The sequence below is a fragment of the Phaethon aethereus genome, assembly GCF_964289735.1.
Source record: "Phaethon aethereus genome assembly, chromosome: 7".
In the NCBI taxonomy this organism is placed as follows: domain Eukaryota; kingdom Metazoa; phylum Chordata; class Aves; order Phaethontiformes; family Phaethontidae; genus Phaethon; species Phaethon aethereus.
The window spans coordinates 14277542-14301189 of NC_138583.1; the positions used below are offsets into that span (position 1 = coordinate 14277542).

The 23648-nt window shown below is 40.5% G+C and overlaps 1 protein-coding gene across 1 annotated transcript in view; it reads left to right on the forward strand.

Moving 5' to 3' along the window:
- The window catches only part of ZCCHC24 (zinc finger CCHC-type containing 24), a gene marked incomplete at its 3' end in the record, with an annotated part of 112379 nt that overhangs the window by 9709 nt on the left and 79022 nt on the right, over positions 1–23648 (forward strand). Inside the window, exon 2 of the mRNA XM_082002015.1 lies at positions 7862–8062. Within this exon, the coding sequence (XP_081858141.1) occupies positions 7862–8062 (201 nt within the window). The remainder of the gene's footprint in view (positions 1–7861; positions 8063–23648) is intronic.

Sequence of the window (23648 nt, forward strand, 5' to 3'; positions counted from 1 at the left end):
TCAAACGGCAGGTCAGATTGAGACAAGATTTCCTGCAGGAAAGGGAGATGTTAACAGAAAGCGCAGGGGTCAAAACATGTCCATCCGTTTCTCCCCTCGCTTGGTGCTGTACAACCTTCATAACCTCCTCCTCGTCCGAGGACCCAGTCTCGACAAAATAGGCTCGCTTTTCGACAACGTGAGGCGGCAGCGGGGTTGAGGGGTCTGGCGGGGGCCCTCCCCGCGGCCCTCCCCGGGGAAGGTCAGGGAGGTTGGCGGCCTGCAGCCTGGGGGAGACTCAGCTGCAGGCAGTCGAGGGACAGGCCGAGGAATGAAGGCTCCTGTGGGGATGTGTTAAAGTAATTTGCAACGTGAATGGTCTCCCTTGTCCCTAATATAGTGCTCATGTGTTAGAGCTTCTCTTTAACATAAGTGGGCAGTTGTTTAGCATTCAGCGGATGAAAAGGATCCCTGCAGAGCTTGGTGCAAGATTTAGAAAGTTCCTCCAAGACTGCACACCTCCGACCAGAGGATACCTCTATCCCCTCCTTTCACGTCTGCCATTAAGGCTTTTTGTGAGGCCCCTGTATATTGTATAAAACGGGTGTCCCCCACTGACATCCACAGTGGGCCTTTCCCTGAGGGTGAAATAAGGAGGATCGCACTACTAGGGAGATTGAGGCGGCCTACCAGAGCTTCAGCAATCCTGATGATGGTGGCTGAGCAACTTCTTAACTATCAGTGTTTTGTTACTTCTATACCACTGTGTAGTAGATGGAGGAGCAGCATTTTTTAAGATCTAAAGATCTGTGAAGCTCATTGAAAGCTTTGGATCAAAATGTTAAAGATCAGCAGATTTAAGGCAAGGCGAGACGGTGGCATGCATTGCTCTAACCTTGCCACGAGTTGAAGGTACACCAGTCATACACAGAGGAGCAAGTTACACCTATTTGCTGTTCTGCAGAGCCTCAGTAGTGATGAGCCATTACGACCTGAGAAGCCACAGCCAGCCAAGCAGTCAGGTCTGGGATAACTAGATTAGATAGATCTATCCGTTGGATTAAAGATTCATTGCCCTACCGTTGACTCACTTCACAACTACTGACAAGTCATGCTGCGTTCATATTGTCTCCTTAAGATACTGTTTCTGCAAAAGGAAAGTCGTAGTGCCATCTGTCTGAAAATATTTAGAGTAGACATTAGTGTTAGCAATTTAATATAAGCATGTATTTATCTGAAACCCCCTACAGAAGAAGGATGCATTCAGGTTTACTTGTCTAATCTACATTTATCTGTGTTTTTAGATGAAGAACTCGAGTAATTCACATTTTACTAAAGTCAGCCCAAAGACCAGATTTTTGACAGCTAACTTAAACATTGACTTCAGAAGGCAACAGAAGCCTGAGTCTTTTTTTCTTCCTCCAGGCAAACATTTTCTTCACTGAGTGATGAGCTTTGCTTGCAGTTGTCCTGTGATAAAATGTTACCAAGTAAACCCTTAAGCTCTTTTCTGTAAAAGTATCTATAATTCATCTGAGGAGCTAAAGCAGACATAAGACATACAGGAGCAGTTTTTGAGGTTTTCCAATTCAGCCATGGTAATTAAACTTCTCTATTTCTTCTGTCTCAAATTAATACCATTAAATTTATGACAGTATTTTCATTTAATCCTTCTATTTTCAGAAGGCTTTGAGGTTGGCCAGAAATGTTGATTCTGCACTGGACATTTTCTTTGGGAAATAAAAACAGGGAACTGTTTTGACCACTTATAAAGAGCTGAAGCACAGAAGAAGATTTGAAGTGATCTTCTCTACACACAGTTGTCTTCAGGCACAACTGTTGTGCTTTCACACACGTTGCATGGCCCCACAGATAAATCCCATGCCAGAAGCAAGCCTTGGGGCACTAGCAAAGACCACCAATATAGCCTCTCAGGTTAAGTTTTGTGTATTAGCACATACAAGCCCCTGAATTACTGTTTGGATAGCTTCAGATTTCCCCCTCCTCTGACATGAAAATTGCAACCGAGTGAGAGCAATGACTTGTCTATCCTAGTGTTTTACTCGTGACACAGCATGGGGATCAGTTCTTATCTTCATGAAAATCCAAGCTGATAAACAACCTCAGCACCTTTTGACATTTCAGTGCAGGGCTAATAATTAGCATAGCTAGTCTGGTTAGCATCATACCCACTTCACGGACTGGAGAATGTTTATAATTTATAGTGTATGAAAACCTTACTTTTTACACACTGATAATAGGGCAACTCAACTCCTTTTTCCAACAAACTTCAAACAGCCATGCTGACTTAAACTTAACTCTGGGAGTTAAGACTGCTTTATTTTTGTTTGCTTTATTAGGTTGGCAACATACTAAAGCAAAAATAAGTCATCAAAAATTCTTTGCTCATCATTCAGTTACAGACTGTTTCATGTAGTGGAAGAATCAATGACTGGACTACGTTACAGGAATACTGAAATGCTACAGGAGCTCACTTCAGTACGTGCAATTAAAATAAACATGGAGAAGATCACTAGCACAAATCTTACCAACTTACAGCTCAAGCAGGTCCTTTCACAAGTCCTTTAGAGATGCTTGTAAACAGCTGTAAATAAGGAATAATTTTTTTGTATTGGACTGATTTTTTTAAAATTATTATTTTAAATGTTAACCCACTACATTTCAGGTGGAATAGTCACAACAATGATGCCACATCCAAAGGAAATTACCCTGCTAAGGTAGAGTAGTCACCTCTGCCAACTTCAATGTTAAGTCCTTTAACTATCAGGAACAAGGAAGGACATTTGTAACAAGGGATACTATGCACAGAATCCAACAGTTTGGGAGCATTATATGGCTCCTCCTATCCTGTTTTAGCTATTGGTCTCTTCTTCCAAGTAACTAGCAATAGTACAAGAGGAAATGGCCTCAAGTTGTGCCAGGGGAGGTTTAGACTATATATTTGGAAAAATTTCTTTACTGAGAGAGTGGTCAAACATTGGAACAGGCTGCCCAGGGAGGTGATGGAGTCACCATCACTGGAGGTGTTCAAAAAAACATATAGACATGGCACTTCAGGGCATGGTTTAGTGGGCATGGTGGTGTTGGGTTGATGGTTGGACTTGATGATCTTAAAGGTCTTTTCTAACCTTAATCATTCTGTGATTGCACTTAAACAATGGATCACTTCAAAGAGGGCAAGTAGTTGCATTTTCTTCATGCTCATTCAGCCAGTTTAAATATTTATTTCTCTTTATTTAAACTGCCTGATATATTGTGTATGGGTGCCAGTGTAGTTTCTTTTTTTGGATGGGTGTGGGGGAAGGAGGTCTTCAAAGGGGCAGGTGAAGTTGTTTTTAAAAGTATAATTCCAAAATAAGAATAAAACCAAACAACCCCAAGAGCATCAAACAAATGTACTGGCCAGGCATGGCCCATCAACCACTTCAACCAGCACACGGTCATTCTAGCTTCAGGTAACTGGTGGATTTGTACCCCTTTATCACTGCCTGAAGGGTCCAGCAGCCATAGTCAGAGCTTAGGGCAGAAGCTCAATTTTCCAGGTATGCTTCTACATTTCCAGTCCTGGACATAAATGCTTTGCTGCTTAACTCTTACAAGTCCTAATACAAGATGCCATTCCCACATAAACAGGTTGCCATCACTTATTAATATCATCTGTTCTGCAAAACAGGTAATCCCATCACCTCTGGGCAAGATTAAGTGTTGTCACAGTTGAGATGCTATCGTGCGATCTGTGCTTTCTGCTCCCTTTAAAGTTAAATTTAAATTAAAAAGTTCCTTTACAGCTAAAGCAATAGCCATACCAGCAGGAGATGTGGAAAGAGAGACTTGCCACCTATTTGTTCAAATGTTTCATTGCATATTCCTTAATTTAAATTCCTTTATTTTCAACATGATACTATCACTAAAAAAGAAGATGAAGAGATAAATTCTGTTTCAGCATTTCCTTATCCACCTCTTGGCACATCAATCCCAAAAGCTGTCTCTGAAAGGCAGGGACTAGCTAAGGGAATCAAGAGCATTTGCCAGATCATTCACATACCTAGGAATTTCTTAGAGCTAGATACTGGAACTCTTGAGTCACTCACATATGCTACCCAACTGGAAATCAGAGTAACACAGCTATAGAAGACAATAGCTACCTCTTTCACAAAGAGCCACTCTGTAACCTGACAGATTACGTGCCCTTTAACTGGAAATGCTTAGCAAACAAATAACAAAGGAATCCTTACTTCCCAACACCACCAACAAATATAGCTTAAAGATCTAATAAGCAGAGAGGTTACCTTTGGAAAGTACACCACCAGATTTTCAGTTTGGTTTGAATTCAACTAAGTCAAACAAGTTTCTTAGGAAGAAAACAAAAACAACAAACAAACTTCCAACCAAGCCAGTTTGAAGTTTACCACCAGCTCTCCCATCCTCCCAGTACAGCAAGATAAGGAAATCCTGAATTCACTGCAGCTGGCCTGATGAGCCTTGTAATTAGGACATGCAGTGTGGTCTTTTGGCTCCTTGAAAGCACTAACCCTTTCACTGCCAATTCCTTTCTATCCTGTCGTAGCTCCAAATGGGACTCCAATTGAGAAGCATTATTTTGGTTTCAAAGTGTTGTCTTCTTTTTAAAGAAATAGGTTGGCTTTGCTACTGGCAAACAGAAAGTAGTACACTGTGAACACAAAGCAGTCATTGCTTTTGGTGGAATTCATCAGAGGAGCAGTCTCCCTGCCACCTCCCAGATGTGTACCAATACACTGAGACCAGAATCAGTCAGAATGCATTTCCCCCTTCCTCTCTATTTTCTTGTCAACTGTATGAGACCATCAGCATTCTCCCTGTCACTCTGATCATCCCCTGGACATCCCTTCTGAGTATGAAGCTAATTCAAAGTTTTTGTTCAAAACCCTTCTTAAAACTCCCCTTTGCAGCAGCGCAAATAGTTAGTAAGGGCTGAATTGCTGATTTGCTCAGTTAAGAGCCCCAGACAAAAAACCAGTTTTATCTATCATTTCAGCAATAGTCATTCACCCTTTGTCTTCTACAAAGACAAAATGGACTACATCTCCTTTTGCTTCCATCATATTCATTACATGTTCCTTGGCTTTTGCTATTTGATTCCAGGGGCCGGGATGAACTTCCCCACCACCACCCTTGTTATATAACTTGGCTTTTTGGAACAGCTTTTTTCCTCATCTCCTTCTGAGGAACTGGAGATTTCCACAGCTAGCGACAGGATGTAGCACAGCTTGCGCTGGTGCTCTTTATAGCATCTTTCAAGTGCCAGATTGATGTTTTTTTCACATTGACTTGGAGTTAAACTGACTTAAGACCATTTTCCAGGTCAGACTGGCAGGAACTGTTGAAGCAGTTTGCCTGACTCTGTACCGGGAGGGATGGGCTGCATCTTGGGATTGTTTAGGGATTTTCCTTAAAGAATTCATTGTTCTTTGAAGTACTAGTGACGTCGGCAATGTCCATCTTCTCCTCTACTGTCATCTTCTGGGATGTTATATTTGTGTCTTTTACTTTTTTAACACTGGGCCTCAGGATGTTTGTAGGGAAGCGTTTCATAGTGGCGTATGTAGACTGGATGTTTTGGCGTGTCCAGCTTTGGTACATATCGCACAAACGCCCTGCCAGCTGAACTAGGTGGCCACTTTCAGAGCTGTATGTCATGCTTCGGCCACAGAGCTGTTGGTGGCTGCTAGGGTTATGATTGAGTGTACAGCCTGTAGTCTGATGGGATCCTGGCCTTTGACAAGGCTTCTGGCTGCCATGGTTCAAACAAAGTTTGTAAAGAAGGTTTGCTGACAAAGTGGGCAAAACTGTGGTCATTGCAACCCTTACATTTCCATATTGACCTGAAACGTGCCAAGAAGGGTTGGTGGAGGAGTGAATTACGTAATATCCAACCATGGTGCCAAATCACTCCCTTATAACGGGGGTAATATCTCAGTGTAAAGGACATGTAGAAAAGAAAATAGTCACCAGTGCAAGCCATATGTCCAATTCAAAGCCCACTGAAGGCAGCAGATACGTATGTTTTGTTTTGTCACTGGGTTGGTCCTGGGTGCAGAATATAGCAGCCTCCTGATGGGCAGGAGTTACACATTCTGCATCCCCAGGGGATGTTCCAGATTTTGGCAATGGGTAAAGGATTTGGGATTTCACACATTCTGCGTGTTCATACACCCACCCTTCTATAAAAATCAGTTAATAGGGAATTTGCAAAGTTACTGATGGGTCTAATGCCTGTGAAGTACTTTAAGAATCACTTGGCAAGAGGGGCTCTTAAAAAGAAAGATTTGTATGATTCCAAGTGTATGTAAGAGAAAGTGGCTCCTAGGGAGACAAGAACTTCTTGAAGACTCTTAATTAATGCTATTTTGGCATCCATAGCACTTCCCCTTCCTTTTAACAATTTGATGCCAAGAATTTCTCATTCCAATAGTGTCCAATAAATCCTAGAAAATAAATTCCAGTGACTGTTGGAGGTATCTTTGGTTGCTTGATGGCTAAAGCAGCTAAAACCTTTTCGTTAGCTTTTGAAATAGCTTTTCCTTTTACAATATATGGGGTTAACCCCTGAAACAAAGTGACTGATTCTCCTCTCAACCACTAGAACATCTTGCACTAGCACAGAACTATGCTGTGCTGGGGGTAAAATCATGGGTGTTTCAGTGCCAGGACATGTGTGTGTCCTGGTTTTGGCTGGGATAGAGTTAATTTTCTTCCTAATAGCTGGTGTAGTGCTGCGTTTTGGATTTAGTATGAGAATAATGTTGATAACACGCTGATACTAAGTAGTTGTAGTGCTTAAACTCAGTCAAGGACCGTTCGGCTGCGCACGCTCTGCCAGCGGGGGGGTGCCCCAGGAGCCGGGAGGGGGCACAGCCGGGACAGCTGGCCCAGGCTGGCCCAAGGGACACTCCCGACTGTGGGCCGTCGTGCCCAGTACATAAACTGGAGTTGGCTGGGGGGCGGGAATCTCTGCTCCTTGTTGGTCCTTGTTTCTACAGTGATTCATTACCATGTTACTTTATTTTTTTTAAGTTGTAATTTACTTTTTAAACTCCTACAGTTTCTTCTGAGCCTTAACACATTAAAGAGAATGAATCCTTGTTATGTCCATTAGGGAGATTAGCTATTTTGGTGATTGTGCGTTTCTGCTGTTCTAAAACTACTGAATGGCAAATTGGGAGCTCCTGATTTTGATTTGCAGATTGAAAGAATGAAGATCCTATTGACGCGAAGTACAAAAATGAGGTATTTACTGTTTATCAGGAAATGTTTAAATCACATCAGGTTTACCCTTAGAAAATCCAAGACAGATGTAGATCTGAGTGGTTCTTTTTATTGTTTGAACACAGGACTCTACGTTGACTGTCCCATTAACTAGATTGGAAATTAAAAATTACTTTACATTTTTCTTGGTGTTCTTTTCCTTTCCCTGACTTCAGTAGTGTTTGTGTGAGTAGTTTTGGACACAAAGTGTTCCCTTTTGTGGGTTGTTCTTTCAGCTTGTTGCCTGCATATTCTAACTGTACCATGAATGTGGTACGATGAAACACAAGAAAGCAATCATTGCTTAGGGGAAGGGTTGGACTAAGTGAACCACGGCAAGCTCAATGGTTTCCTCAGCAGTGGGGTGACGAGCTCCATTGCATTGCCTTTGTGAAACATCTTTATTAATGGCCTGTATATTGCTCTCCTCAAATATGCAGCCATGTTCTTAATGAAAAAAAAAAAAAAATCCCATTTTTACTGCTATTTTTATCCTTCCCCTACTCAGATCAGTCTCAGAACAATCCTTAATACCGTACTGTGTTTCATGTGACTTTTTTATTTTCTTTTGCAGGCTCTGAGCAGCAGTCTGTACAAGAGTGCGTCGCCTTATGGCTCTCTTAATAACATTGTGGATGGGTTAAGCTCCCTCACCGAGCATTTCTCTGACCTATCCCTTTCTTCAGAAGCCAGAAAACCCAGCAAGAGGCCACCTCCTAACTACCTGTGCCACCTCTGCTTTAACAAGGGACACTACATCAAAGACTGCCCACAGGTAAGGAATGTACAATATTCTGGAAAAAATCTTTGTGAAAATTCTCACCATTTCTTGATTCAGTACAGAATTTGATTTAAATACTTGTTTAGGGTGAGTAGCACTGAAGAAATACCTTGACAAAATGCTAAGCTAGCCATGTGTTCTGTTGATCTATTCTTTATCACAATGCCAATGGAAAAAACATGCTATTTCATTTGCCTAATACGCATTACAAAAGGTATTAATCTAGGCACATGAGTAAGTAGATTTTTGGTAACTTTGAAATGGCTACTATGTAATTTTCTATCACAGAGGTTGTGTAAAATACGTTTTCAAGCAGCACATTGTATAGTCAGTTTGGCAGTGGCACTTAATAAAAATATAACAAGTTACATACACTAAAGGAGAAGAAACTCTTACGCTGGATGAGAATTTTGAATCAGCGTTGCAGTAACGCAAGCTCCAAGTATATCCGGTGCAAAATGTCTTTTGCCTCATAGAAGGCGTTTGCTATACTTGGCAAGATGTGATGGTCTTGGACTCCTAGAACTTTTTTGTTGTGGCAAAGCTGGCAATGTTTATTTCCTTAGGAAAGAGGTATAAACCAGTGTGCACTAAAACCGCTCACCAATCCGCAAATTTTTTTTCTGAGGCTCCAAGCCACAGTGTGCGAGGTTTCTCCATCCTCTCAAGTTTCAGCTGGATGCAGTCGTGTTGCTGGCTAAAACTTTCACAACTCCAACAATATTCTGTGTAGAATCCCAAGGAAATTGAAGTGCTGCCAATACTCTAGAAATACAGATGTGGACATTACTGGCATCCACTTTACTATGGCTTTAACCTCCTACCCTCTTAATGTGTGACTTTCAGCAGAATTAATCTGCATAGAATTAACTACATCTAATTCGCAGTTGAGGATGTCAGCTATATATAAGCCAAAACACAGGCAGAAAAGCATCTGCCAGCTGAGCAAGGTCAGCATGAAATCAAGTCTAATGTCAGATGAGCTTTAACCAAGTGTATTCTTCCTGCTGTTATGCGTAGACTAAACTGTTTTCTTCATGGACTTTAGCTGTATATCTTTCATTAATTCATACAAAAGCTGTGGAATTAAAGTACATTTGCTGTCTTGGGTGTGGCACTTGAAAATATTTTTACTTCATGTTACTTAAGGCAGTTTTCTTTAGGAAAGAAATATTAAATTTTCTTTTGCTAGGACATCAAAATACTTTGGTTTGTATACTTCTGTGTTTAATGTAATTAGTTTAGCATGTTACAGCAAAATACAGAGATAGGACCATGTAGCATACATTACTTAACAAGGGGATTAGAACTAGAAATAAATATGCAGCAGAGGGAAATAGAGTGCCGAACTGTGGGAGATGTCTGTGCCGTGCTGCGTAAGAAACCAAATGAATGCAACAGGTCCCTTGACGATGAGTACGTGCAAGCTGCAGCTCGCACAGACGGTCCCAAGTGAATGTGTCAGACTTAGAGCAGAGATGTATTATTTATTTCAGAGGTATTTTTACGGTTTGAGGCACTAGAGATTAAAGAGCAGTTAATGAAAATTGAAGACATACCCACAGAAATCCAGGAGATGGAAACAAATTAAGGTTCCTGTAGGAAGATTAATTTTCTTCAGTTGCACATCCTATGTAATTTTTTTTAAGGTTTCACTAGTATTGTCTTCAATTTCTCTGTGAACCAGGAAAAAGACTTCCTACAGAGTGTCCTCTGTGGCTGGCCTGTGAGCTAGTGAGTAACGAGTGAAGGAACACAGGACCGGGAGGCATCTGCTTGCTCACTGCATGAGGTCTTCTACAGTTACAGGCAGCCATATCATACAGTCCCTTTCGTAAACTGATCAAGTTTTAGTTGGGAAGCATTTCGGTATTTTGCCCTCACTACTGCTGGTGTGGGAAGCTGCTACAGAACCTCAGTCCTCTCATAATTAGAAATCTTCCGATTTCCAGGATAAGTGTAACTCACGGCCACTTTATAGTCATTTGTTCTCCTGCCAATGTTGTCCTCCACTGAAATAGCTCTTCTCCCTCCCTGGTGTTTATCTCAGGATGTATTAATAGACTGCAATCATATCCTCTCACAGCATTCATTCTGTAGGACCAGCTGAGCCAGGTTTTCTCAGTCTCCTCGCAAAAAGTAGACGGACCCTCTATTCCCCAATCCTTCTCATGGCTGTCCTCTTGTGCTTCTCATCTCCTTGCGCATGCATGACTACATGTACCTATGGCATCCCAGAACAGATCTCATCACTGCCTTCTGCTGTGTGTGCACGTATCTGTTTCTATAGATCAAAATTTATGTTACTTAAGGAACAGGTGATATGAAATTAGTTCTGCTTTATTAGAGATTTCTAACACAAGCAAGTGTTTTACGGTCTAGTCATCATGTAAGTGCTTTCTTGAAAACGAGCAGACTTAAGCATTCACAGAAACTTAAGCACTTCCCTTATTTTGTCTAAATTTGAGGACAGTTCTACAGGCGATGACCCTGTATGCACAGTTGCGTTCAAAACGTTGAAAACGTGCACAAGAAGGGAGCACCAACAGCAAGATCAGGCCTTTTCTAGAAAGTCCCCATTTGTTACCACTGCTTTTGATAACTGATTTCTTAACTGGAACATCATATCCACTACTTAATAGCTTAGATTTTGATGCTTAGTTTTTCTAGCACTGTCAAAAATGAGAGGTGTTTTGCAAATCCTACCAAAAAGGGCTGTAGCCACGCATTTGTAAAGGACTGACATTTGGATAGAGAAAAGAGATAAACTAATCTGATTTGGACAAAATGCATATCAGTAAATCATATGGTATTTTTATTTTCTTTTTATGTAACTGCCTAGTAAGAAACGGATTTTGAAATGGGGTGTTTTATGGAGTTTTTCCTGCATAACAAAGAAATTGTGTAACAACTTTGAGGCTTTATAGCCTCCCTTAATTCTACTTGTTATAAACACTGTAAAGATGTGTGTTCTTTTTCTGTTGCTATAAAAGTTGGTGTACCATACTGATGCAAATACACATATCAGTTCACATTTATACCTTAAGTGATCATCATATTCTAGGAGGTTAAATAATTATAAACAAAAAAGGCCAACTTTAGTATATCAGTACCTCAGGTATTCTGCAGTTTGTCCAATATCCTGTCCAAAATTATCTGTTTGGAAATTGAAATGGATTTAGCAAATTCCCATTATTTTAGCACTTAGTTTGTGTGATCTGTAGTGATAGAAAGTGTATTTTCTCTTTTAGAAACTACCAGAAATGAGAGCAATGTTATGACTGCAATTCATCATTTCCAATTTGCCTACGTTTGCAAAAACTGTGTGTTGCAATTACTACATCTATAAAAAACACAGTACTTTTTCTCTTTAGTGTCATCTTTATAGCATACCTACATTTTCTCTGAACTAATTTTTGAGTTTCAATGGCTTAGACTATTGTCTACATCTTACTCATACCTCTCTGATGTTCTTTCACATACAGGACTCTCATTGACTTGAATGAACTGAAAAATGTCTAGAGAATAAAGGTTAAAAGCAGTGCTCTTAAACTTAATATAGTGGCGCTCTTAAATTATCATTGACAGTGCCATCAAATATACTAAATATTTCTCTTTACATAGCAAGGAAGGTGAGGAATGAGAATACTTTTCCTATCTTGTTTACTAGTGGTTAGTTGCATGACATGTAAATATACATGTAGATAGATTTGACAAAACTTCATTTACTTATTTGTGTGCTCGAAGGTATTGTGCTAGTGTACATCTCATGTATGCAGGATAACCATAGGCTTTCTTTCCCTTGCCAGGACAAACAGTGATGAGCCCCGGGCCAGTAACAGTTAAGATAATACGATTCTTTATGCCATTTATTTATCTGGCAGATGTAGAAACTCATAGAAGACCTTTTTTTAAAAAGTTACATTGTCTCTTTTCACCCATTATCACTGTAGTCTGTATTTTGAAATCCTACAAAATATAAACAATGGGTTAATTTGTACTATGCATGGCCTATACAAAATGAATCTTGCTCCTTTACAGTGTAGGGATGTTACTGACATTACCACCCTTCTATGATGTCATCACCCTAAACTCAGACCTATTGTATAGGTTTAATATGCAGAAAGTACAGGATAATGGGGTATGGTGTTACATACAGTATGTACGGACATTTGGGAATAAAACACCTAGTTCAGGCTCTAAGAAGTGATTGAACCGTCGCAATGGTTCAAATCTTCTTTGGGAAGGAAATATGGTCCTAGACCTCGTTTATCGCTTATGTCATTCCTCTTGTTAATTTGGGCAGTAATGGATTAACAGCAAAGGCAGCAACGAAGTTTGTACTTGTAGAGGTCCAAGCTCAGAGCTCCAGCAAAGCATCTCTGTACTCAAAGTTTCCAAACTGCTCTACGTTGTGCTTCTGCCAAGCACCACTTCCATCTACTGGTCTCTCTGTCCTAACTTTATTCAAGCGCTGTCAAATCCTTTTGTGAAAATATGTGCAGGCCTAGTCACTCAAAAAATACATGATTCCAGACATATTTTTATGGCTGCTGAACAAGGAGATTGCTCTGATCCCTGTGCCGGTGCCATGCTCTCTGAAAAAATCTTCCTGATAATTCCTGTAAATTTCTGCAGAGGCAAGGAACTCTCACATCACGGGAAAAAAAAAAATACAGGCAAATATCACCATTCTGCAGTCAAGTCCCTTGTGCACTACAACTATTTAGTCTGGTCCCTGGGAGATACAGAACTGTTACACAGTATGTTTCCCAATTTTACACTATACTTAGGGGAAAATGCGTGTGCATGCTCATAGAAGTACGACATACACGTAATGGGCAACAATATTAGCCTCATTTTGCACTGCATTTTTGAATCTGTGAATGAAATGTATGGCATGATCCATATTAGAGGCCAACAGTGGGAGTCTTTCCATTACCATCAGTGATCTTTGAAGCAGATTCTGTAAAACTTAAGTACCTTGAGAACACATACTCAAGTCAATGGGAGTAGTAGGTAATTACTGTGGCTGCTTGAGTTTGCACAGATTTGCTTTTGTGGTTTCATGCAGGATGTGGAAGAAATCAGTGTCAAGCTGAGTTTAGTCCTTTCTTCTTAGTCCATAGCTTGGTTTGCCGGATCATGCTGCCCTGAAGCCGTCCCTCCCTGTGGTCAGATACAGTGGATCTTTGGCAGCAGAGTCGGCTCAGCAGGCAGCTATTTGGCTGTAAGACTGCAGTGACTCTCATGCCTGAAGCATTAATCTGATTTGTCTTGTGCCTTATGGTTGTGCAAGGATCTCAAATGTCCACAAAATGCAAGGAGTCCACAGCTGTGCTTCCTCCAGGTACCAAAGGCTGGATAAAATGGCAATCATGAATAAGCTGCCATCTTTACAAAGGTAGAAAGATTTTACCTTTCTGGGTTTTGGCTTAGAAATCTTAATTTTAAAAAAGAAAAAAAAAAACAAAACCAAAACCCAAAAAACCAAAACAAACCTCTTGGAATTTATTTTTCTTTTTAAGTGGAAGATGATGTTTCAGAGAGCTCTGGAATGAAAGGAGTTTGAAAGTCCAAAGAAGGCTTTGAAAAAATCTTAAAATTCACTCTGAAGATAATAATTTTTGACAGTTGCTACATTTTTACAGTAGTCTTTTGGATGTCAGGTGATGGCTTCCAAATAAACACGTCTTTTCTCCATTGAGCTGAATGAAATATTGGTATTCTTACTCAGTTATAGTATGAGGGGTCAAGCTCTCCAGTCCTTCAGGAATCTGAAATCCTGTATGGTTCAATTTTGCAGGCTCCACCACAGTTTTTGATCGGAGTATACCTGCTGGCGTTTGATATGGTGCTGTATGGGTGTCTCTTGTTTATGCCTCAATTCTCTTGGCTTAGAGAGTTATTAGAGGCCTGACTGTGCAGCCCCTGATATGAATGAAGTGCTATTTGAATCACTAAAATTAGTATTCCTCTTACAGAGATAAAGATGAAAATATGGAACATATCATAAAAGAAAACACAGCTAAATTCATCTCTGGTGCAGTAGCACTGATTTTAATAAGACCAGTACCAACAGAGAGCCTGTATGCCTATATTAGAAAGAAGAAAAAGCTGTTAATCTCTACTTATATGTAATTTTTTTCAAACTGCATGTTTTGAAAACAAATCTAGATATATCCAGCCCCTCAGTTCTCTATCTTTGAAATACATTTTGATACATTAACCAGTTTTGTATAGTGCATATTTCTTCACCTAAATATATCTCTGTAAGAAATTGTAGTTCTTAGATGTTCATTCTGTAAATGCCTACACACGCACACAACTTCCACCTTATGACATACTGGAACAATTTGAGCCTCTCAAAAGTCTTGTTTGTACACAACATACTTTCATTTATTCATATTTTTCCACTACAGAACCTGCATAAAATTATTTTAGATTATTTGGACTTGCCTAAGATTCTTTAAATTACTTTTTTACCACGTGCAGCCCCTGTAACAACTCCATGGTATCATTTGATACCAAATTTATTGCAGGGTTGGGGTTTTTTTTCCTCATGCTTGAACTTAGTCCTGCCAAATTTTCTCAGAGTTTCTGAGTTTAGCTGGATATATTTTCTCAGATCATTTCTGCTTTTATTATGAAGACTTGCAGAAACCCTGTAACAAAAGTATGGTAGGCTGTAATTTTGTCGCATCCATTTTACCTCTGGAAATGTAAGCTGTTTAAGAGTCTGAAACATCAGAAAATACTAATTGCTGTCTGTTTTGGAAATTCTGAGTAAGCTGTGCATGTCATGGCTGCAAACCATTTATCAGAGAGGCAAGTAACTCGGACGGACTTATGTGGGTAGAGGGGATCCAAACAGCCCTGCTTTGACTGCATGCTCCCAAAGTACTAGTTTTAAAACTGTGGCTATAATATGTGGCATTTATGACCAGTTGTTTGATAAACTGAGTGCTTGGAAATAAGATACTGAACTCTAAAAAAACAAAGAGCAGTAAGGTAGTGAAAAAGAAAACAGGAATATCTAGTGACCTGTGCCTGTGCGCTTTTCCTGTCTAGCACACCACTCGATGTTACATTCCCAAAAATCTGGAAGAACAGCCAAATCCAAACTCCTCCTTCAGCACCATCCCTAAGCCATTATTACTGTGGTTCTGTCTTTATTACTGATACGAGTTCAAACTTCATTTTGCTATGGGAAATGCAACGTAAACAGAGGCGATAAAGGCAAATACTGTAAGAGGGCATGCTTGCTTGGTCTTTGCAGCGACCTTGGGGTGGAACCTTGGGTCCCATGCGACTGTGTGTTGAAGGATCACCCGCCACAGAATTTGAGGTTTTATTGAGGTTTTCCAACTTCTTTTTGTTTTCCTTTGAATCTCATTTGCATATTCACTATCTAGATCACTTCAAGTCGCTTGCCCACTCACAACAAGGGGGATATCAGGAAAAGAATGCTGTTTCAATGTAAACCCTTATGGATACCTGGCATTTCAACTGAATAAGGTTTTGGCATTGATAAAGCCTCAGCTGGGTCCAGGTTAGGCACAGTAATTCAGGGAAGACTGGAGAGGAGATAAATTATTTTGGGATCTCTGAAATGTGATTTCTGTTGAAAGACTGAAGAACCAATGTTTGCTCCCACAAAAAGACATATTAATAAGTTGCAAATATGTAGAAAACCTTGCGTGAAGGGCACAGTTCATTTTCCAGATCCACAGCTAATGCGTCCAGAGTACTGGACTTCAACTAGGCTGCTCTAACTGTGAGGCATTGAAGTAGAGTGCCTGGGAAGCCTCTTGATCATTGGAAGACTTTCAGAACAGTATAGATAAACATACATCAGGATTTTCACAGGTGATTCTGTCCAGGGACAAGTGAGAGAACATCCCAAAGCATCTCCTAGCCTTATGTTTCTACTATTGTTTATGCGCATACTAATAATACAACTCATTATCTTAAATGTGCATAATTTATAGTTAAAAAATATGCATAACAGACCAGATCCAAATCCTGTGTAAATAACTGGGAGACTCTTATAAACATCTTTGGAGTAGACTGAACGTTGCATTGGTCTAAATCTGAACTCTGTTTACCAACAATTTGGTATTTGCTTAGTTTGCAGTAAATCTCCTGATAAACCATAATTAAGTGCTTAGCTTGGAAATGAATACTGCAAGCATTCCTCTGGAGAGGGAAAGTAGCGTCTGGTTTCTAGCCCTCCACAAGCTGATTTATAGATAAGGTAGAGGGAGAACTACCAGGTCAAAACCACACTGGTTTATCAATTCCTCATTCACACTGGTAAGACAGGAGTAATGGAAGATTAAGTGAATCACGTTTTCTCACTTAATAAGAGTATTTTGGTTTAGTGTGAAATACAAGTTGTGGAATTTTCATCCATGCTTTGAAGCATTAAAGATCTGACTGGACAAAGCCCTAGGAAACCTGACCTGAACTCAGTGTTGGTCCCGCTTTGAGCCGGAGGTTGAACTTGGTGATCTCCTGAGGTGTCTTCCAAATTTAACGATACTGTGATTTTATTCTATGATAATTAACTAAATTTTCATGCTCTGCAATAAGAGATCGCTGATTGTTCTTCCATATCTCAGTATCTCCCAGCTCTAATATCTACCACAATCCTTCCTCACTGTGCTTTTAAATAAAATACTCTTGCAAAATACAATACTGCTAAAACATAAAAGTTGAAGCAAACAGGCATTTATTACAACCACAAATACAGAAAACAAAAGACCCTAAACCTTGGAAATAAGACCTGTCAAAATGTCCATGCACAAACACCTGTAAAAATGTAGCTTCATTTAATCTATATTTAGAAAGTCAATCAAATAACTTTTTTTTTTTCCAGAAGGAATTTTCTCTAGGAAAACGTCTGTTTCAACAAGGTGTTCAGCTGAAAAAGCAAAGGGTTGAAGCAGACATCTGAAGTTGAAGAAACATTCTTTGCTTTGCAATGTTTCATAAGTTTCATTTACTCAAATGAACATTTTTTATATGTTGTTTCTCAAAAGGGAAAATAGATTTTCTGATAATCCCCGTGCCCAAAGAAGGCCTACAAGGTCTGAGTAGAGGCTGGGATGGTGTCAGATAAACGGGGCACACTCTGGCTGTTGAGAAGTCGACTGTCGGGGGAGTGAACTGCCTTGTCTCTCCCTCCCTTTTCCTCTCAACGTACTGTAGAGAGGAGGAGGCTGGCAAATGGATCGCAAGGGCAGTGAAGAATGAGAGCACATCACTACAGACAGAGCAGCAGTTTCTGCTGGCAACAGCTAGCAGCTGCAGCTCAGCTTCTCCTTGCTTTTCTGGTTGTCCCAGGACAGTGTAGATTGTGAAGACACAAATCCAAGCCAAGGGGTCCTTCTCCTTTTCCTGCTGTCAAGATATACCAGTCAGTCCCGCCTTTCCCTCCTGTTATGTCACTTCTCTCAAGAAATTAAGATAGTAAATGAAAATTAATCCCTCTTCCATTTCCCTGGTATAGTACAAATACTGGTGCTATTCTGCTGTATCTGGCTTATGTCGATAAGTGTAAAAGGAGCTTTATATATTTCAATATAGCCCCTTTTATAGCTATAAAAAGGTCTACTACGAGGTGCAAACAGAGTTTCTCAGGTAACTAATGCCCATCTATGCCTTGTAGGATTTTATATATCCTTCAGACTAGCTGAGCGAGCTAGATCAGAAGCAGGAGAGAAGGCAGCGCTGCATGGATCAGGAACACAGGTCTTTGTGCTATACTGATGCATCCATGTCAGCCTCTTGGACATCAAGCTCAGGAGGCATCATGCAATCTGGTTAAATAGTCCAGGTGATGCTTTCTGGAGCAGTATTAGCTACCGAGTATGCTATGTGAGTTGAGTTCACTTATAATCAGCAATCTGGCAGCTACAAAGGAATACCTAAGGATTAAAATTGGTTTGGGAGTCATTGCACCTGTTGGAGAATAGGCCATTTGATCTTGGTTGTGATGCTAAGATTCCAGGGCTTGCTTAGCATTCGATTTGTAATCCTAAAGAGGCTCACCCTGTATCTTTAGAGTAGCTCTCAACTCACTACTCCCTCCCAGAAAGAGCACATTTTGATACAGCTGCCATTTGCTGCCCACACAGCAAAAGCCACATGTTTTAGACTTACATTAATGGTATTTTAGAGCAGACGGCATAAAAACTGGCTGCAGGTTCCTTGTTGCAGCAACACATGTCAGTGCATACCTGTGAAAGGATAGCGTCTGTAAGTTTGCTGAAACACCACACCTGGAGACTTTGAAGACCTGTGAGCCTAGTCATGCTAATTTTCTTGCAAATTCAAGTGTGAGCAGAAGCTGTATTTACTTTTAATTTTTTTTTTTATACATAGGGCCATTCCTAATGCTTTCAATATTATGAAAACTGTTGATTCCCTAAAATTAGTACCATTAAGCAGTCACTTCCATAATTTTGTTTTTCCCTGTTTATGTTCTGGAAGTGTTAGCTCTGACTCCACTCTACATCAAGAAATTCAATATTTTTATGTTGTACAAATGTATAATGTGACTCTCAGAAACCTAATAGCTTCACCCACTGTTAGACTGTGAGAGGAGACTTCTCCACTGTGGAAACAGAACTTCAGTTCACAGATACAAGTCCTGTTTAACTCCTAGGCTATTTCTCTGCATCAGCTCACCAAAACTTAAAAATATTTAAGTTAAAAATATTAAATATCTCAAATTTTCTAATTTATTATTTTTAATAGGAAAATATACCTTGCAAAAATGTAATAGTCACATTTGCTGATAAGCTTCCTTAACATTTTATATTTTACACTATAAATTATCTGTCATGTTACTGATAGAAGACTTAAGGAGACATTTCTCAGGTTTGTAGAAGCTTGTTTTTTTCCTAAAAAACAAGCTTATTCTTCCAAATTTCCTTCATGTGGCAGACAAGCTAAAATGTTTGTATAGTAATTAGAGAAAACAAAGAATAAGCCTTTCATTTCAGAGCCCAGTGAGTGCCAAATTATTAGCTAAGGCAATAAAGCCCGTAGGCAGGCACTTAAGCTGAAACATTTGGGGATTTTAGCAGCAACAGCAGACATTTTGGAAATGACATAATCTTGATTACTAGTTCATCCTCAGATTTGCGTCTGATTTTCCACAAGACACTTGCTACTCTTTGTTTCTCAGTAAGTCTCTGTGCAGAAATGTGCATAGGAGTACAGCAGCACTTTTTGAGTCTTCTGTGTTACTGAGCCCTGTAAGCAACTTCTTTTTCGTTCTGCAAAGAAAGAGCACGTTTCAACTACACTTAGACATGGTCTCAAGCTGTAATTTTGGACATGGGTTCAGAGTAACACTGAACATTTCCCAGGTTCAAGGGTTTTTCATATACAAAATACTGGTTTCAAGTCCATTTCTAATTTTAACCCATATCACAGGTGTGCAACTATAGATAAAACTCTACAACAGCACAGACAAATCAATACTTCCACCTGAGCCAGCGTACCCACACCACCTGGCAGCCAAGAACACCCAGCCCAAACCCACATTCAGCCCTGCCAGACACCGCGCCGTGGGTCTTACGTGGGTCAGGAAAGGAGACCCTCAGAAGGCTTCATGAGAGCAGAGATAACCTCTGAGGTGGTTTTATATAGCAGTCATGTTCCTCTTACCCCTAAATGCCTGGTTACACAGTTGAGGAAATTAGAAGAGCAAAAAGTGGGGGAGAGAAAGGCTCCTTTCAAAGAAATGGCAAAGAACAAGGCTTTCCCAGAAGATCAAAGGAGATTCAGCATTACGGTAGAAAGGCAGCTTTGGTTTAAATAGTTTTAAAAAACAAACTTAATAGTAGTCATGCCAGACCCGCATTTTGTATTTCTCAATGTAAGTTAACGCTCTGCTATTTAAAACAGATTTCTGTATGTCCTGGTTAAGGAATTTAATAGCTTAGAGCTAAATGACAAAACTGCGCTGCTTTGTAATTTTTACCAAGAAAATTTCCTCCTGTAATGTCAGGTGTCCCCAGGCCTGATTCTCTGTTCCCTTTACATGAGGACAAACCACCACCACACGCTGGCTTCTGTGCTGCGCTTGCCACTTGTCAAAGTATTTACACAAAACATGGGGAAGTAGAGAATGAAGCCCAGGAATTTTCAGGTTTCCTTGAAAATGGTTACGTATGCACATTTAGGGGTTCATTGCTATCCTGAGATTGTTATATGGCTGTGACAGGTGGAATACATACCCACCTGCATTTCAGATAGGTGATACCCATCTCCCCTGAGGTAGCATAGAGTGCTGTTATATACAACCAACCATACTCCAATTTCAGAGCATGCTAGTCATCTTTGCATTAGTGACCGGAAGTTTCTATCAGTTTTCTGCTAACCTAAGTATATTACGCAGCTGTATCCTACGTGAAGCTCTGAAGAGGGGACAAAGGCCTCTTTCAATAACGTATGAAGTTTTCTTGAGGTGGCTTGTGAAGGCCTGACTTCCACGCTCAGCTTTTCTCCTGTATCTGTAATCACTGCGCCCTCTCAGCTTTTCACCATTTTGTAATTTTGTTTGATTCCTTATCCTAGACCAGTCTGATCTTCCAAAACACGACCAAAGCTTCTTGTCGATCCCTCTTCCTCTATGTGACCCAGGCACAAATGATACCTTAAGTCTCCTCAGTTCTGCTGAGTTCCTTCAGAAGACGGGGATCCCAGACTAGGCAGCGTGACGCTCGTGGTTTGGGTGCCAGAGCTCCTTGCGTCTCGGGGAGGGAGAGGAAGGACAAAGTGGGTTGTAAAGATGGATGTTGTATGTTGTGTGCCTGCAACCGTCAGCCTTAGCAAGTAAGATGAGATCTAAGTCATCCGGAGGTTGTTAGCATAGCACCACTCACAGGACTGACGGACTATTACTATTTCTGTGGTTCAGTAAGGAAACCTATGGTAATTAATAACAGTCTGACTTTTAGCACACTGCTAACACTCCTGCTAAACTTTAAAAAAATTCTCTCTCTTTCTGGTATCATCTACAGCAGTCTCCTGAGCAGCAAGTCTTAACTGTAATTTTATGGTTGGTTTGTGATAAATTATTTCCTTGCATACTATACTGCGTCTATTTAAATAGATGACAGGAGACACTTACTCTAAACCTGAAAAGTGGTGGTATTAATGTGAAACTATTGGAAATGATTTTTTTTTTTTAAATAATGTTGACATATGTAAGTAAATAATACAATGTTCTCCTCGATAGCTGCTTGAGGCACAATATATACAATATTAGCATAAATGCGTGCAGCTAATGAGGGCTGTACTGTTTATACTGAGCTCACAACGTGACTCACATTTTGTGTTTGTTTGCAAAGTTGGAGAGGAGAATGGGGCATTTTTTTTAGCATTAACATAATTTTAACTCTCATCTGCTTTTTTCTGAGCTCCCATTCCTGATTCAGCACGCTTGAGTCTCCTAATGAAATCCAGATGTCAGACGAAAAAACAATAAGCTCTCCCACCCATCTGGTGGATCAGGTTTCTCAGGGATTGGGGAAAAAAAAGAATCAGGAGTGATTCCTAGAATGTCTGAAACTTTAGATTTCAGTGTGTTTTCAGAGAGCAGAGGGCAGCAGGGGGATGGTTCGGAGGTAAAATTGATAGCAAGTCAAGATTTTTGGCAGAAAAGTGAGAAGAAATTGAGTGGTTATGTTATCAGTTACTCTGAGCCCTAAGCAGACCTGGTGTATCCCAAATTCAGTGCTGCTACTGAAAAATTACACTGAGCATCACAAATAGCAGTTATGAGTGAGAAATAAAAAAGTAATGTGATGTAAATTATAAAAATTGTTTTATTCCTTGGCTCTGCTGTTTCAATCCCTCCAGAGACTCAATAAACCTGGGAGGAGAAGTTATAACATCAGCCCTCAGTGTACTTCGGAGGATTATTTGCAGAATCTCACAGCTGTGACTCTGGGCTTCCTCTCTTTCCACCCTCACGTTACGCCTAACTCTAGTCCTAGGTTGAGCTGTACACAAAGTGCCCAAGCCCTTTTCAAGATCAAGACTTGTCCTCAGGGGACAAGTTTTTCACAGCCCTCAGTTTCTTTAGCAGCCTCTTTCCAGCCCAAATCCTACTATAGCTTTAGGCTTTCTCCTTCTCTTGACCCTAACCCTGACCATAAACCTAAGCTTTAGGCAGACCAGTCCGATCCTTCCTATAACTGAAACTTTGTATTTTTTCTCTCTCCTATTTTTTGTTTCTGGAATGTATGGTAATCCTTGAAATTTATTACACCTTAGGCCTGAGAAGAAAGGGTCAGAAATTTCTGTACCAAAAGACTTGGGCCGAGTAGCCATTCGGAAAAAGAAATTTCCTTCATTTTTAGAGAAAATACCTAAGAAAAATCAATTTTACTCAAGCTTTTTATGTGACTAATTTAAAGGAATGTTCCCAGTAATTTTCAGACAAGTGAATAATTGAAATAAAAGTGGTGTCTTCTGTACTTCCAATAACCTCAGGGTTTGCTTTGACTCAGAGAGGCGTATTTCCATAGGCACAGGTTGTGAGGCATTGTGAGCTTCCCCCATTTCATTAACATTTGACTTAAAACAGGCCACAAAGTTGCTTTTAGGCTACTTTTGCATCTACATTTCCACAACCATGCTCTTCTAGATTGGTAAGATAAAGGTTTTATAGGTTGCTCTGCAAACTCTGTTGCAACAGCGGACTTCTCTTCTACACAGATACTTCTGTGATCTGTGGATGGTGGGTTGATGGCCTCACTGTGAAGCAAAGCTCCCTCTCACTCACTCTGGTCTGTTCTGTCCACTTCTGCTCCCCCTTCACGTAATTTAGCACCCGCGTCTTCTCAAGATGTATGCTTGTGATTTGCTCTTCCAGTCTCTTCTCAGGGTCAGTCCTGTGCATGTAATGTGGTGTTTCTGTTTAGTAACCGTTCTCCTTAAACATCGTAAAAATGAGGTCAGATATGTGCACCTCACACTTGCAAGGGGAGAAGGTTCCTGGTGAGCTGTAGTTCCTGTGAGAGCGTCTAACGTCGTTGCCTCAGCTCAGCTGGTAAGGCAGGAAAGCTTCCCTTTGCCTGCTGACAATTGCTGCTCTGCTGGAAGAACCTTCTGTTGTAACAGAAGTGGCCTTCTCTCAGTGGCTGCGCCTCTCCCAGACATGTCTGACCGTGGTGCTTGCAGACCTGGGCAAGTTCTGCCTCTGCTCCGGGCCAGCTGGCCCAGGCAACTTCTGATCCAGAAGTCCTGTAACTATGCTCGTTGAGATGTAATACAGCATTCTGTAGATCTGTTATGATGGAAATAAGTCTTCTGTCCATCAAGAAATGGCAGAATTACTCGTGAGTGCTGCTTAGTGGTAGTTCAGCATCTGCACAGACTCCAGGAGCTCTCTGCTGTCAGATTGAACAGAGCTTTTGAACGTTTGTGCCTCCTACGAAGGGAACCGCTCTGTAGCTACAGGCACTTCAAAGTACTTGTTCACTACTATGTATTTGGCCCAGGTTATCGAGCTGTTCATTATTCATGAGCTGGTCTTATCTGAACCTGGGTTCAC